Raw genomic sequence first — 17,862 nt, forward strand, 5'->3', positions numbered from 1 at the left:
CTTGCAAAACCAAATTCAAATAATGCTAAGGAATATTGTGAAAACATGCAACAAAAATAATGTAATTGAACAGCTTGAGTAGTTTGTGGAAATTCAATTCTACAATACTGAGTAGTAAAAGAAGGATGTAGTTGCTTAATACCATTAAGGGACAAAGCCAGCCCGAAAAAATGAAGTTCATTAACAGCAATGTACTTCATTTAAAAATTTTTATAAAGCAAGAACAAAACCATTGCTCAATAATAATACTGAATGTTAATATTATGCTAATATTCAAAAAAAGGAAAGCTTATAAACAAAGCACTGACAAACTTTTTAAATATCACTGGTTACATTTATCTAAAAAAACTATAGTTAATGTTACAGTTTGGGCTGACAGTTATATCAAGGGAAGGAGATTCTAAATCGTGGATATAATCTTGTTTATATGAAATCTATTCATACTTTTTATTGAAACTCCATGTTTGCTTTAACAGTGATTTTTATTATCCATAGCTGGTTTTACCTCAAATTATCTATTACTCAGAAATTATTTCATTTCAGAGCCCAAGAAGAACAAGGGGAAATAATAAAATCACAGTCTTTTTCTAACCTCTTCTACCAGATGGTCTTGTTCTTTTTGGAATGGATCGCTTTTTTTAGCAGCCAGACATCCTTCAGATGAACTATTATCTGTAGTCTTTGTAATGTCAGATACAGAAGAGATTTCCAATTTAGATTCTGGTATTTTCTTAGGAAAAATTTCATTTTTCTCTTTGGGAATCCTCATTATTATATCCTGAAGAAAAAGAAGACATGTAATGTTAAAATCTTAATAATCATAACTGATCCTGAAACTTCCTTCATTAGCGGGTCACAGATTTTATTTGGGACAACATCCTACTATGTACCCCAGCTTACTTCAAACTCAAAATCCCCCTACCTCAACCTCTTAATCCCCCTACCTCAACCTCTTAGGCAATGGTCAGGAATACACATCTACCAAAAAGTTTATTACTATTGTTAAATTATACATTCATTGGAAGAATAAGGTAATTCCAATATTTTCTCTTAGCAAAAAACATTATGGAAAGGATAGTACAAAATGTATAAATACCAGGAAATATGAAATTGAAACACGTTTAATTAAGCTATTAATTTGAAAATGAATAATACAATTTAGTATAGCAAGAATTATGTGAAAACTGTTTTACATTATACCTTTGTATTACTTCTATCTGGTGACGAAATGGGTTGCAACAGGAAAGAGGCAGTGCTAAAAGGAAGAATAATAGCAAATTATAAAAAGGAAAGATTCTCATTGAACCAATGTATCTGAATATTGTAAATAAACTGTGTGCCCCGTATCTGTCCGTTCCGATTTCACTCAATTCGTCCCGGTCATCGAAAGGCAGCTTATTCTAGGGAGGCATAGTGACAATTAGAGCATTATATCAGCCCAATTTGTGTATCAGCCTCCCAATTATGAACATTTTACTTGCTATAGATTTGTAAATTCCTCAGTATTTCTTAAAAGGGTAAAAAGCTTGGGGCCGGGAGTTTGTGCTTGCCTAGCATGCACAAAGACCCAGGTTCAATTCTTTGGTACCACATACATAGAAAAAAGCTGGAAGTGGTGCTGAGGCTCAAGTGGTAGAGCTCTAGCCTTGAGAAAGTCCAAGGACAGTGCTCAGGCCCTGAGCTCAAGCCCAGGACTAGCAAAAAAAAGGGGGGGGGGTGGGGGGGAGGGAAATGGGTACCAAGACATGTGAAAGGGTATCAATATATGTGAATTAATGCACCTTCTATCTGGCAAATATCATGTAACCCTTTTACTAATTACAATAAAAAATGCAAAAAAAAAAAAGGGTAAAAGCTTGATGAATACCCCAAAACATAAATATAACTCAAACAACAATTAACTAAAACTATTTGATTGCGATAACCTCAGGGTCCAGATCATGGAATTTCATTATAACAAAGACTTTAAAATTCTTCTGACCAGGTATGATGATATACAATTCAGAGATCAAGACCTTGAGGTCAAACTTTGTGTCCCTTTATTCCACCTTCAGGAACTGCCTTTCACCCCTACACCCACTTAGCAAAATACTAATAGCCCCAATGGTTGCAGTCCCAGTTTACAGCAACTAAAAAGAGAGTCAGATGGCAGCAACTTGACTTTAGTGAACCAGAACTCAAGATTGCTCCTAGAGAGATTCCAGTGATTCCTGCTTCCTACCTTGAAGGAGAACATGAGGTTTTCGCTTGGGTTGGACACAGTGAATACTACTAAAAGAAGCTAAGAAGATAATGTGACTCTCACCTGATACTCTTCCCTTGCCCCTATGGCCCAGCCCATGCCTGGCCAAGTAATACCACCACCTACTACTTACCCATCACCCTTTGAAAGAGTTTACCAGGACCCTTACTCTGGCCTTGAACTCTAATCCCCTATTCATTACTCCAACATCTTGGCATTTGACTCAATACTCAATTCACACTTATCCAATCAGCCCCTATAAGTTTAGTAGCCTCAGTGGCTGAGTAGCCTCTCTCCAAAGTCCTATCCTGAAGAGCTTGCCACTCCCTGGAAGCAGATCACTGTATAGTTTCAACCCAGAGCTCAGGAAGCCAGTTACAGAAAGGGTCAGGAAACCCAAATGTGGCAAGTACTTCGGGACCTCACCCAGACTAACTCCAAACTCCAGGAAATAAAGATGCAGCAAATCAGGCAGGGGATTTGACCTAGTGGTAGAGTGCTTGAAGACTGGGGTTCAAGTCCTCAGTACCACATACATAGAAAAGCCAGAAGTGGTGATGTGGCTCATATAGTAGAGCGCCTTAAGGAAAAAGCATAGGGAAAGTGCTCAGCCCCAGGACTGCCAAAAAAAAAAAAAGAAATGCAGCAAATCAGTATCTTATTACAGCTGTTCAAATGGTAGCTCCATATCAGTTGCTTTAGTGACTCTAACAGGCCAAGCAGGCCACAAAAGACTAGATCCCTGAACCTCAGCCCTAAGGCAGTGCCTCCTATCGCAACCAAACCCTTCCTCTAAATCCAATTGGGTTTGTGCCAGGCCTATGGCCAAATTGCTCAAATGCAAAAAGCCCTATGCTTCATTCCAACTGTTTCTGTGGCCCCTCATAGCTCCCACCATGAGGCTCCAGGCTTTGCCTGCTCCCGCCCTTGCTGAACTAACCCCCTTTCTTTAGTCTGTATTTACTGCTGGCCCATTCATGGGACTGAATGACAATACCATTTTAATCTTTAATAAGTATTTTTATCCTCTAATAAAGTTTCAAAAAAACTTAACAAAAAGCCCTGAAACTGAACCAACCAGTCAATGGACCAATACTACTAAGGTGCCACCACTAGATAGGTGAGACAAAGGTTCTATCTTTCCCAAAGGCTATTCCTGTTAGGTCCGACTGGAAGAAATAACTTCTTCCCTTGGCTCTCTCCCACTGCACTCTGGAAATCCCCGCCCAGCACCTGTAACCCTGGCAACCCGGCATGCCTGGGGGCAGTGGGAGGGTCCCACTGAGGTATTTCCCCATCCTCTGAGGTCACATCCACTTCCCCTGTGTCTATACCTTCCCCCTTCCTCTCTCACTTCCCGCCCTAAACTCTCTTGCTCACCTGACTCCACCTTGGACGGCAGGAGTCTGCTCTTTCCTCATGCAATAAAACCTCTTCTCCTGAACTGCGTGGAGTTTCCTTTTGGAAGACCTTACAATTCCCAGGTACTAACACAGTATTTAATAGTGACATCTGATAGCGTGAACAAATGTAAAGTCACTTTGAAGATGGAATTTCTATAAGTAACAAATTATTTCTATTTAAATATTCTTATGTAGCTTTCTAACCATGAATATCACAAGACAACTTTATAGCAGCAATTGCATTATCTATTCCCTATCCACTTGCCATGATTAGATTGAGGGCAATGAAATCCTACCACTGTAACAGATCAAAAACCAGAAGAAAGCTAGGTGCGGTGGCTTGTGCCTATAATTCTAGCTACTTAGGAGGCTGACATCTGAGGATCAAGGTTCAAAGCCAGCCTGGGCATTAAAGATCCTGAGACTCTTTTCTCCAATTAATCTCTAGAAAATTGGAAGTGGGGCTGTGACTCAAGGGTTAGGGCAATAGCCTTGAGCTGAAGAGCTCAGGGACAATGCCCAGGCCCAGGGGTAGTATGGTAGCCTTCAGTTGAAGAGCTCAAGGACAACGCCCAGACCCAAAGTTTAAGCCCCAACAACAACAAAAAATAATAATAATCACAAGACAAAAGTGTTGATCCTATCATGGCAATTTATCCTAACAAAAGAGTCCTTTCAAAAGAGAAAGAGGGGCTGGGAGTTTGGCCTAGTGGTAGAGTGCTTGCTTAGCATGCACAACGACCAGATTTCAATTCCTTGATACCACATAACAGAAAAAAGCCGGAAATGGTGCTGTGGCTCAAGTGGTAAAGCTCTAGCCTTGAGAAAGCCCAAGGACAGCGCCCAGTCTGAGTTCAAGGTCCAGGATTGGCAGAAAAAAAGGGGCCAGGAGTTTGGCCTAGTGGTAGAGTGCTTGCCTAGCATATATGAGGCCATGGGTTTGATTCCTTGGTACCACAAACACAGAAAAAGCTGGAAGTGGTGCTGTGGCTCAAGTGGTAGAGCACTAGCCTTGAGGTCAGGGACAGCACCCAGGCCCAGAGCTTAAGCCCCACTACCAACAAAATAAAAGTAAAAATAAACAAAACAAAAAAATCAAGAGGAAGAAAATGACATGTTTTTCACAGAAGTAAAAGCCTAGTGCAAAAACTGGGAGTCTAATTATAAATGCTATAAGCCAGGTGCTGGTGGCTTGCACCTGTAGTCATAGTTACTCAGGAGGCTGAGATCGTGAGGATCATGGTTCATAGCCAGCCTCGGTAGAAAAGTCTGTGAGACTCTTTATCTCCAAACAACCACCAGAAACTTAGAAGTGGAGCTTGAGTGAAAGGACTCAGAAACAGTTCCCAGGCCCTGAGTTCAAGCCCCACAACTAAAAAAGAATAAATGGTATGTTAATTTACTGTAACAATATACACATGTAAAACATCTACATTTTTATTAGAACAAAGTTTATATATAAGATATACAAACCATAGAAGGAAAAAAACATGCGAAGTTGGAAAAGTGGTGGGATTAGAAATCAGCCAGTATAGAATACTGATGAGGAGTTCAAGGCCAATATAATAAAATTCTGAGTGAGTCAAAAAGAGAAAAGGAGAGAAGAGAAAAAGAATGATACCTGTTTGACAAGTGATTTGCTAGAAATGATAACCAATGTCTCATCTTACTATTGTTAAAACATATCTACAGCTATAATAAATAGAAAAGTTTTAACAAGATATACTAGAATTTCATTTCTATCAGTAAGGATGCTTAGGTGGCAAATATGAATGCTCATAGTGCCCTATCTTTGAAATTCAGTAAAGGAGAAATGTAAAGATTAAAAGCCAAAAAGTTTTAACAGCTCCAAAGTAGTTTCAAAAAAGTTTATACAAGCTGGACCCTTGGCAGTGACTCATGCCTGTAATCTTAGCTACTCAGGAGACTGAGATCTAAGGATCAAGTTTCAAAGCCAACCCTGCACAAAAGGACCTGAAGCTCTTATCTCCAATTAACCTCTAGAAAATGGGAAGTGTGGCTTGGCTTGTTGGTAGTGGGGCTTAAAACTAGTTATGTTTTCTGTTTTTTGTCAGTAATGTACACTATGAGACTCTTATCTCCAATCACTAGAAATCGGGAAGTAGAGGCTGTGGCTCAAAGGGTATGGCGGTCCCCTTGAAGTAAAGAGCTCAGGGACAACGCCCAGGCCCAGAGTGCAAGTCTTATGACAAAAAAAAAAGGAGGCAAAAATTTCCATTCTTACCTTATATAATTTCCATAAAATCCAATATTTAGATAAAAACAAAAGTGAAAAAGCTTTCATCATAAAAAGTATAAAACTTTTCCTAAAATGTGGGTCTATAGTAGAAAAATAGTATCTAGTTAAGAAAGGGAAATTATGACCTATTCTTACTGATAGGAGTTTGGAAACTGACAAGATTAATACAAGATATCAAATTTATTTTACCTATTATGGCCTAGATCACACACAGCTCTGGGGATTTCCTTGTCTCTTCTGCAACCACTTTCTTGATTATGTTGCTTAAGCATATCTAAAGTAGAAAACAATTATTTTTAGTTATGCTCATACATTCTAATACTCAAAGATCTCTTAGAATTCTAAAATACATTTTCCCCCCCAGAGCTGAGGTTCATAGCAAGGTTCTCCTTATGCTAGGCAAGGACTATACTACTGACCTACATGCCAAGTTGTCTGAAATAACTTCTAAACAGAAGAAGAAAAACAAAGAATATAAACACCATTAATAAAGGATAATTATCTATATAGAGATTCCTTTCTTGAACACCTGTTTGCTAAACATGTCACTTTAAATATGATGTAAAAATGAATGTTAAGATTCTTTAATAAAAAAAGAAAAAAGATAATTATCTGAGTGTTACTGTCAAATGGTAATAAAGAAAATATCTCCTAATAGACCTTTGTAAGTAAAGACTGCTGATTAATGCAGTAATAAAATTTTCCCAATAGTAATCGAGGGGTGAGATTAATGGGACTACATTTATATATGTGTGAAAAATGTCATAAAAATCCCCCCAGTACAACATATACTAAAAAAATAATTACAAATAAGTATAAATAAAAATCTCTCAACGAATAATAGCACGGGACTAAACAGATCCACTACCTAATTCTAGAAGACCACTAAAGAGTAAACTATTCCTCAAAATATATAGTGGGCACCCTGGCCCAGAGTTCAAGCCTCACAGATGACCAAAAAAAAAAAAAAAAAAAAATAGTGGGAAGCATTGTTTCCAAACTTACTCTAGAAGGCTGAGCCACAAAAAAAATTATATAGAATTTTTTAACTAATGTGAGCCGGGAATTTGGCCTAGTGGTAGAGTACTTGCCTAGCAATTCCTTAGTATCACATACACAGAAAAAGCCAGGAAGTACTGCTATAGCTGAAATGGTAGGATTCTAGCCTTGAAAAAAAAAAAAAAGACAAGGACAGTGCTCAGGCTCTGAGCTCAAGCCCAGTACTGGCAAAAAAAAAAAAAACTAACTAAAACATAAAATGACTGATACATGTATAAGATCCCATTTAAGTTCCTGCTAGACACTGATGGCTCATGTATACAAACCCTAGCTACTCAGGAAGCTAAGATCTGAGGATGATGGTTTGAAACCAGCCATAGCAAGTCAAGTCTGTAACACTCTTAAACTAACCACCAAAAAAAAGTCTGAAGTTAAGTCATGTCTCAAATGGCAATAGTGAAAAAGCAAAGGGATAGTGGCCAGGCCACGAACTCAAGCCCCAGTACTAATACATGCACACATACAAAGGGAACCTAACATACTAGAATTCTCTAGCATTATTTAACTTTGTGTAAGCATACAGATCACAGAACTAGCACATAACCCAATAAAATTAAAATTATAATACTTAGCTTATTTTAGAGCAGCATATTTACTCAGAATCCAATCACTGAATTATGTGCAATTACTATACTAACAATGGGAGAGTTAATAAAAAAAAAAAAAAAAAAAAAAAAAACTTCACCATCGCTGGGCACAGTGGTTCACACCTGTAATCCTACCTACACAAAAGGCTGACATCTGAGGATCCCGGTTCAAAGCTAGCCTGGACACTAAAGTCCGTGAGATGCTTACCTCCAATGAACCACTAAAAAGCCAGAAGTGACACTCTGGCTTGAGGTATACAGCAGTAGCCTTGAGCTGAAGATAAGGGGCAGTACCCAGTCCCAGAATTCCAGCCCCATGACAGTAGGAAAAAAAACAAAACTTTGCCAGCATGGAGTCTGTCTAGGATAATGGTAAGAAAACACAAAAGGCCTCATATTATATGTATGACTCAATTTATATAAAGTAGCCAAAACAGGCAAATTCACAATTAAGAATTGTATTACTGGCTGCCAGAAACAAGAGTGGAAGAAAATTAGGAATGATTACTTCATCAACAAGGGGCTCCATTTAGATGATTATGTTCTGGAACTAAATAATGGTGATAATTACATAATATTGCACTAAGTGCCATTGTGCTGTCCACTTTGCAATGACTACAATGATGGGAGTATGTCACATACATACTGAGTAAAGTAATACATACTGAGTATAGTAATAATGAGAAATGACAGAAGCAAGGCTCAAAAGAGACAATAATAAAAAACCAACCTGGAAGTGAAGCAGGGTACTGAGACAAAATACTCTTTTCATACACTTCCTCTGAGACAGGATCAAATGAAAGGGGAGACATAGGTGGTAGAAGATTCACTGCCTTAAAACACAGAATGAACAATTTTAAAGAACATTTAACAACTACCATTAACAATACTAGTGAATCTATGACTGGATGCTTTTTCTGCCCATTAAAAAATTATCAAGCCAGGCCTGGTGGCCCACACCTGTAATCCTAGCTACTCAGAAAGCTGAGATCTGAAGACTGTGGTTCAAACCAGCGTGGGTACTAAAGTCCCTGAGACTTTACTCTCTAACTAACCACTAGAAAACAGGAAGTGGTGGTGCTATGGCTCAAGAGGTAGAGTAGTTTAAGCTAAGGAGCTCAAGTCCCACCACTGACCAAAAACAAAACAAACAAACCAAAAAAAAAAAAAAAAAACACTGCAGCCCGTGGCCGATAGAGCCACTTAGAATACTAGCTACTTAGGAGGCTGAGGTTTGAGGCTCAAGTTTCAAAGCCAGTCAGGCAAAAAGACATCTTAAAACTGGAAGTAGAGATGTCAAAGTGGTACAGCATTATCCTTGAGCAAAAGAGCTCAGGGACAATGCCCAGTACCTGAGGTCAAAGCCCCATGACCAACAGAAAATAATAATAATAATAATAATAAGTTGCTTTGTTTTCCAACCGTCTCAAATATTGAAATAGCTTATATCAAGGGAAAATCTCATTTTCATTCAAAAAAATAGCACTCTGAATTTGAAAATATCAACTATAAATGACAATAGCTGATTAAAAGTTCTACTGTGGCTGGGCGCAGTAGCTCATGCCTGTAATCCTAGCTACTCATGAGGCTGAGATATGAAGATCGCAGTTCAAAGACAGCCTGGGCACTAAAAAGGCCATGAGATTCCAATTAACCACCAGACAATGAGAAGTGGTGCTGTGGCTCAAGGGGTAGGACTGTAGCCTTAAGCTGAAGAGCTCAGAGACAACAACACCCAGGCCTAGAGTTCAAGTCCCACAACTGCCTCCCCTCCCCATTAAAAATTCTACTCTGTACTTGAGGTTACCTTTTGATTTTTTTTTTTTGGGGGGGGGGTCAGTTGTAGGGCTTGAACTCTAGGGGCGTTGCCCCTGAGCTCTTCAACTCACCACCCCGAGCCACACCGCCACTTCCGGTTTTCTGATGGTTAATTGCTTGTAAGAGTTTCAGGAACCTTAGTGCCTGGGCTGGCTGTGAACTGCGATCCTATGATCTCAGCCTCCAAAGTATCCACAGTGCCCAGTTCTAGATACCTTTAATATGAGAGATCAACTTTATCAAAATTAAATTACTTTCCATAAGACACATCAACATTACTTACTGGAGTGCAACCTTTAATTAAACTGAAAGGAGATAGGCCAAGGCTTTTTTCCCATTTCTTATGCCATTCTCTTTGCTTTTCAGTAATAGAATGTCGTATATCTGTGAGGTCTTCTTTTATTTTAGACCTATGACAGCATAAAAAGTAACTTTATTCAAAATAAAAACATGTAGTAAAATTTAAGAAAGTTACATACTAGGGAAGTAGAAGAACATGAAATTGAGAATTCAACTAAGACAATACATATAAATTGAACAAAATCTCACAAACATAAAAAAACCTTTTTCTGTTAAAACTAGAGGACTTAGGATCTTGTAATTGATAAGCAGATACGCTACCACTTACGCCATACTCCTAGCCTAAAATTATACATATATATACTTTTTATTTATTTTTGCTGTACCGCAGAATACTTGGTAGACACGTACTCTATTTGAGCCTTGTCTCTAGCCCTTCTGAAACCTAAAGCTTTTCCTAGATCTAATCTGTCAGAACCCTAATCTTATTCTGTCTACTTCTAATTTCCAGTCTTTCTAGACAAATGAAAAACCTTGGGACTCAATTTCTATTGTTAAACACAACAAAACCCAAATATAGTAAGTTGTTTCATGAAGAATTATCAATCAGGGCAAATAATTTATTACAAATAAAGAAAAGCTTGTCCTTTCTACCTAACATGTATTTCTATGAATTGACTACATAAATTTTTGAAGTATTAAGAAAGCCACCCTACTCTTCCCTAGTAAAATAAAGGGAGTTCCTTTTAGCGTACCTTATATGCTTCAGATCTGACAATCTTTCCCTCTGGAATTTGGTCTCTTTTTCAAGGTAGTGAAGGTCTACTGTCAATCTTTCTTGATCAGCCTGATGACGTTCATAATTCATTACTTTCAAGACTTCATTTAACAACTGAATAATGGTTAAAAGGTTCAATTTTCCAGCCTCATAAACATTTCCTATGCGCAGCTAAAGATCAAGAGGCAGAGGCAAAGTAGAGAATTATAGCTTCTTTTGACAGAAAACTATTACGTAAATATGCTTTTCACTCTAATATTTTTCTCTTAAGGGAATTAAAAAAAATACCATCTAAAACGAAATTACACAAATAATTTAAATTCACTGTTAAAGAATTACTAAGCCAGGGCTTGGAGTTTGGCCTAGTGGTTGGCCTAGGGCTTGCCTACCATGAACGGAGACCCAGGTTCCTCAGTACTGTAGAAAAGAAGTGGTGATGTGGCTCAAGTGGTATAGCACTAGCCCTGAGGAAAAAAGCTGGAAGTGGTGCTGAGACTCAAGTGGTAGAGCTCTAGCCTTGAGAAAGTCCAAGGACAGTGCTCAGGCCCTGAGCTCAAGCCCAGGACTGGCAAAAAAAAAATTAAAAAAAAAAAAAGAATGCTTAATAAAACCAAGATATAGGCTGCAAATGTGGCCTAGTGGTAGTAGTGCTTCAGAGCATGAAGCCCTGGGTTCAATTACTCAGTACCACATACAAAGAAAAGGCTAGAAGTGGTGATGTAGCTCAAGTAGTAGAGTACTAGCCTTGAAAATGCTCAAAGACTATGCGACTATGCCTGGGTCCTGAGTTCAAGCCCCAGGACTGGAAAAAAAAATACGAAAGAAATCATGAGGATGGAGACTTTGAGAAAAGATTTCTAGAAAGCATTTAGCAACATGTATAAATAACTAGTATAGAATCATCTTCCTTCTAATTAAACTTATACTTCCTACCCTATATGATATAGGACCACAGGTGTGGAAAAAGTACCAACAGCTAAATCACACCTTTAACAATAACCTTCCTTATGAAGAATTTCTAGATATACTCATAAATTTTGAAAGGATAAAAACATTTGGAGAAAAACAATATATAATAGTCATATGCAATGTTTTGGAATTTTTCCAAAATAATATCAAATGCTTACCTGACCCATTTGTTTCTCAATTTTATCAAGTAAAAGCCTTGGAATATTAATAACAACATCAGTTCCATCTAAATCATAGTGCTTAACAAGACCAAGAACTGAAGTAACAACTTCTCTTTCTTTTTCTAAAAGTATGAGTGTTTCATTCACCGAAGTCCACAAAGACCGAACCTTTGAAAAGACACAAAATATTAAAAAGTACATGCAGAATCTGTATATACATATTCCAGAAATGTAAGCACCCAAGTAGTACAGTGTCTGCCTAGAAAGCACAAGACCCTGTGTTCTACCCAGTCCTACAAGGATTAGGAAAGAGGAAGATGGGGGAGGGAGGGACAGGCATGAATATTTGCTTACTCTAACAAAAGAAGCATTCCTGGACAAATTTCCATCAAGAAAAAAAAAATTTTATTTTATTCTCTAATAGTTTAGACCAGTGCTACTGCCAAATGGGGCTTAGAAATTGAAGGTTTTGGGTTTTTTTGCTAGTCCTAGGGCTTGATCTCTGGGCTTGGGTGCTGTCCTTCAGTCTCTCTGTACTCAGTGCCACTTCTAGCTGTATCTGAGTAGTTTATTGGAGATGAGAGTCTCATGGACTGTTCTGCTGAGGCTGGCTTTGAACCATAATCCTCAGATCTCAGCTACAGAGTAGGATTACAGATGTGAGCCACCAGTGCTAGAGAATATTTGTAGGAGACTCTAGCTCACTATAATTTATAATACTCAGACACAACCAAGATACAATTAGCAATCCCTATATTCTGACAAGCTTCAATGTAACAGAGATTTTAGTGAGAAATAATAAAAGACTTCAGGGCCAGGAGTTTGGCCTAGTGGTAAGAATGCTTATCTAGCATGCACAAAGACCAGAGTTCGATTCCATGGTACCACATACAAAGAAAAAGACAGAAGTGGTACTGTGACTCAAGTGGTAGAGCTCTATTCTTGAGAAAGCTCAAGGACAAGGCTCTGACCCTGAGTTCAAGCCCCAGGACTGGCAAAAAAAAAAAAAGGAGTTCAGAGAAAAGATTACAATTTGAATTCATTCAGAAAAGTTTGTCTGGGCGTGGTGGTAGGAAATGGTAGTAGGGCTTTAACTATGGTCCTGGATACTGTCCCTAAGCTTAATTTTTGCTCAAGGCTAGCAGTCTACCATTTGAGCCACAGTTTTACTTCCAGCTTCCTGGTAATTAATTGGAGATAAAAGTCTCACAGAGCCAGCAGGTGGCTCACGCTTGTAATCCCAACTACTCAGTAGATTCAGATCTGAGGATCAAGGTTCAAATCCAGCCCCAGCACTAAAGAACATGAGACTCTTGGGGCCAGGAGTTTGGCCTAGTGGTTAAAGTGCTTGCCTAGCATGCATGAAGACCCGGGTTCGATTCCTCGGTACCATATACATAGAAAAAAGCCAGAAGTGGTGCTGAGGCTCAAGTGGTAGAGCTCTAGCCTTGAGAAAGTCCAAGGACAGTGCTCAGACCCTGAGCTCAAGCCCAGGATTGGCAAAAAAAAAAAAAAAAGAACATGAGACTCTTATATCCAATTAATCACCAGAAAACAGGAAGTGGGGCTGTGGCTTAGGGGTAGGGTCCTAGCCTTGAATTGAAGAGCTCAGGGACAGCACCCAGGTTCAGAGTTCCAGTCCCATGACCCACCAAAAAAAAAAAAAAAAGTCCCATGGACTTTCCTGCTAGGCTGGCTTTGATTTTAGGGAGAAAAGGAGAGGGAAAGGAAGGAGAGGAAAGAAGAGGGAAAGAAAGAGGTAATTCGTAAGCATACATTAATATATTTACATTAAAATTCATGAAAGTATATTCACAGAAGGATTCTGATCAAAGATTGAGGTAGACTGGTGAAGTTTAAATGATTTATGTTGTATGGTGACCAATTATTAATACACTGAAAATTGCTAGAGATAGATCTTTAGCATTCTCATCATAAAAAAACAGTAACTTAGTAAAGACATACATTGATTAGTTTGACAGTATCATTTCTTTTTAGTTTATTTTTATTTTTTGCCAGTCCTTAGGCTTTCTCAAGGCTAGAGCGCTACCACTTGAGCCACAGGACCATTTTCAGCTTTTTTATATATGTGGTACATATGTGCATCTTTCTATAATATATAGGGCATAACACTTCACATCATAAATAATACATTATTTCATTTTTTCCTTTTCTTTCTTTTTTTTTAGTCCCAGAGCCTAGGCATTGTCTTTGAGCTTTCTCAAGGCTAGTGCTTTACCACTTGAGCCACAGCACTACTTCCAGCTTTTCCTGTGTATGGGCAGGAACTCAGGGTTTCATGCTTGTTGCTAGGCAAGTACACTGCCATTAGGCCACACCCCCAATCAATCCTATACTATTTGGGGTTTTTTTTGTTTTGTTTTGTTTTTGTCAGTCATGGGCCTTAAACTCTAGGCTTGGACACTGTCCCTAAGTTCTTCAGCTCCCTAGTGACTCTATCACTTGAGCACAAAGCCACTTCCTGTTTCCCAGTGGTTAACTGGAGATAAGAATCTCCTGGCCTTTTTGTATGGCTTAAAACCTCAATCCTCAGATCTCAGCCTCTGAGTAGCTAGGATTACAGACATGGGCCACCAACGCCCAGCTCCATTATTTCTTAATTAAAAGATTTTTTTTTTTAATAGTATTCAAAGCTGAGAGCACAGCCCAGTAGTAGAGTGCCTGCCTGGCATACATTAAGCCCTGGCTTTGATTCCTCAGTACTACATACACAGAAAAAGCCAGAAGTGGTGCTGTGGCTCAAGTGGTAGAGTGCTAGTCCTGAGGATACTCCAAGGATAGTCCTCAGGCCCGGACTCCAAGCCCTGGCAAAACAAACAAAAAATAGTATTCATAGAACTTCTGTGTATAACGTAGAAATGCTCGACATCTCTGGCCATTCAAGAAATGAAAATCAAAACAACTATAAGATTCCACCTCACTCCAGTTAGAATGGCCAGGATCAAGAACTCTAATAACAACAGATGCTGGAGGGGATGTGGCCAGGAGGGATCACTACTACACTATTGGTGGGAGTGCAAACTCATTCAACCACTATGGAAACCAGTATGGCAGTTCCTCAAAAAGACTAAACACAGAGCTCCCCTATGACCCAGCAATTCCACTACTTGGCATTTACCCAATCGTCCAGAAACAAAGGCATACTAAATCCACCAGCACAACAATGTTCATTGCAGCACTATTTATCATAGTAAAGACATGGAACCAACCCAGATGTCCCTCAGTTGATGAGTGGATCAACAAGATGTGGTATTTATACACAATGGAATTCTATGCTGCTTTCAGAAAGAATGACATCCTCCCATTTGTAAGGAAATGGAAAGACTTAGAAAAAATCATATTAGGCCGGGAGTTTGGCCTAGTGGTTTAAGTGCTTGCCTAGCATGCACAGAGATCCGGGTTCAATTCCTCGGTACCACATACATAGAAAAAAAGCCAGAAGTGGTGCTGAGGCTCAAGTGGTAGAGCTCTAGACTTGAGAAAGTCCAACAACAGTGGTCAGGCCCTGAGCTCAAGCCCAGGACTGGCAAAAAAAAAAAAAAAGAAAAAATCCTATTAAGTGAAGTAAGCCAGACTCAAAGGAACATAGGCTCAATGGTTTCCCTCATTTGTCATAATCCATAGAAACCTTGGGCTCTCCTAACAGATTTACAATAGAACAAAACCTAGATACATAAGGCCATATAGTATGACGCTAAAAGAAAGGACCTCCAGGATATAGAAACAAAAGCCATATGAGTGATTGTTGTCCTTAATGTACTATGTTATCTCTCGTCTCTTTTGCTGTTCCTTGGTTATCTCATATGGTTATATTATTTTACCTTGTTATCTGATATATCGGATATATTTGTATTTGGTTATTTGAAATAGGATAGGGAAGGGGGAAAAACAAGATAAGGGGCGGGGATGGGGGGAGGGAAATGGGGACCAACACATGAGAAAGGGTATCAATGTTTGTGAAGTAATGCACCTTCTATCTGGTGAATATAATGTAACCCTTCTATTAATGACAATTTAAAAATATATAGGAAAAAAAGAACTTCTGTGTATAAACTGTAAACAACAGTCAAACATTGGAAAAAGCTGGGCCCCGGTGGCTCATGCCTGTAAGCCTAGCTTCTCAGGAGGCTGAGATATGAGGATCTGGGTTTAAAGCCCCATACTGGCAAAGAAATAAAAATAAAAATAAATTAATTAAAAGCTGTCTCACCTTTTGAATTTTCTCGTGTATATTAATTTGGTCATCATAGGGTTCCATTCTAGTAAAATAATAATAATTTAATTAGCCATAAGAAAATCATACAGCAACTTAGCATCCAAAAAGCTAACTGATCTATAAACTCACAATCATTCCAATTAAAAATAATGATAAGGGCTGGGAATGTGGCTTAGTGGTAGAGTACTTGTTAGCATGCACGAAGCCCTATCAATACCATATACACAGAAAAGGCCTTGTGTGGCACTGTGGCTCAAGTACTGGAGTGCTACCTTTCAGCAAAAAGCAGCTCAGGGGCAATGCCCAGGCCCAGTGATCAAGCCCCCAGGATTGGTAAGCAAAAAAATAAAATAAAATAAGATAATAATAATAATATACAAGCTTAAAACAAATAATTTTTTTTAATAGGGGGGCTTGAATGCTGGGCCTGCGCACTATCCCTAAGCTCTTCAGCTCAAGGTTATCCCTCTACCACTTGAGCAACAGTGCCACTTCCAGTTTTCTGGTGGTTAATTACAGATAAGAGTCTCACAGACTTTTTGTGCCCAGGCTGGCTCTGAATGGCCATTCTCAGATCTCAGCCTCCTAAGGAGCTAGGATTATAGGCATGAGCCACTGGCGCCCATCTGTCGACGGCTTGACAGTGCTCAGACCCTGAGCTCTTTTGCTCAAGGCCAGTGCTCTATCACTTTGAACCACAGCTCCACTTCCAATAGTAATAATTTTATAGCAGAACTGAACTAGAAATCAGTCTGTCTACATTTTAATAAATGTTTGTAGGACTATTTCCTAATCTATAAGATGCAAGAAGTAAATTAATAAGTAAAGCAAACTCCAGCTCTTAAAACTCACTCACTTTAGGGCCAGGAGTTTGGCCTAGTGGTAGAGTGCTTGCCTAGCAAGCACAAAGGCTCAGTACCACATACATAGAAAAAAGCTAGAAGTGGTGCTGTGGCTCAAGTGATAGAGATCTAGCCTTGAGAAAAGTTCAAGGACAGTGCTCAGGCCCTGAGTTCACACCCCTTGATTGGCCAAAAAAAAAAAAAAAAATGAACTAAAACTCACTCACTTTGCAAGGTGCGGTGGCTCACACCCGTAACCCTAGCTACTGAGGAGGCTGAGATCTGAGGATCAAGGTTCAAAGCCAGACGGGCAGAAAATGACCTGAGACTCTTATCTACAATTAACCTCTAGAAAATGGGAAGTGGGGCTTGGCTCAAGGGTAGGGTGGTAGCCTAGAGCAGAAGAGCTCAGGCTGAGTGCAAACCCCATGACCCACCACAAACAAACAAACAAACAAAACCTCACTTTTTCATCTGGTTTTGAAGTCCCATGCATTCTGATCTCAAGTTTCGTACTTCCTTAACTGCCAGTCTGTAAGAAAACATAGAAATGCCATTATAATTAATTTATTTCCATATTATTTTCTTGTTGTTTCCCTTTTCTTATCCTTGTTCAAGGCTTCTAAGGACACCCAAGGCCAGCCAAAGGACATTTGAAGTATCTAACATACAGGGTACTGAGATGAACTATAACTGCTAGCTTAGTATATGCTCAGACTTTTTTTTCCCCTTTGGGCAGGTACTGGGGGCTTGAAGTAAGGTCCCGGATATCTATGCAACAGCATAGAACAGCGGAGTCAATAAGACTCATCTACTTTTTTAAAATCATTTTCTCACACACCTAAGGAGTAAATTTTGAATGTTATTCACTATAAGACATCATTTCAGTTATAATTTCAAAAAATTTTAGCTTTTGTAACAGCTGACAAATCATTCTAAGTGATGTTTACAACTGTATAAAGTTAGACATAACCTATTCCTTGAGAATAAAAACCTGGTCTGCACAGTTGATGCTGTGGCTCCAGTACTAAACAATATATGGCACATGAGACTCCCAAGCCAGGAGCGAATACCTCAGGCCTGTAATTCTAGACCCAGGAGACTGAGATCTGAGTGTCAACATTCACAACCACCAAGGACAAAAAAAGTTTACTGACCCAAAAGCTGGCAGTGGAAGTGTTAAGAGTGCCTGCTTTCAATGAAAGA

At 39.0% G+C, this 17,862-nt stretch overlaps 1 protein-coding gene and 1 non-coding gene across 2 annotated transcripts in view; both read right to left on the bottom strand.

Moving 5' to 3' along the window:
• Haus6 (HAUS augmin like complex subunit 6) overlaps positions 1–17,862 on the bottom strand; it is a 34,385-nt gene that overhangs the window by 6,182 nt on the left and 10,341 nt on the right. The window contains 9 exon segments of the mRNA XM_090330037.1: positions 593–778; positions 1,201–1,255; positions 6,095–6,179; positions 8,282–8,384; positions 9,653–9,779; positions 10,425–10,618; positions 11,575–11,745; positions 15,809–15,857; positions 17,123–17,188. Of these exon segments, the coding sequence (XP_090186163.1) occupies positions 593–778; positions 1,201–1,255; positions 6,095–6,179; positions 8,282–8,384; positions 9,653–9,779; positions 10,425–10,618; positions 11,575–11,745; positions 15,809–15,857; positions 17,123–17,188 (1,036 nt within the window).
• LOC150065445 (small Cajal body-specific RNA 8) lies at positions 1,331–1,461 on the bottom strand. Its single transcript, XR_016535039.1, has one exon.

The sequence above is a fragment of the Megascapheus bottae genome, chromosome 3 (assembly GCF_031878675.1).
Source record: "Megascapheus bottae isolate mThoBot1 chromosome 3, mThoBot2.hap1, whole genome shotgun sequence".
Classification (NCBI taxonomy): Eukaryota; Metazoa; Chordata; class Mammalia; order Rodentia; family Geomyidae; genus Megascapheus; species Megascapheus bottae.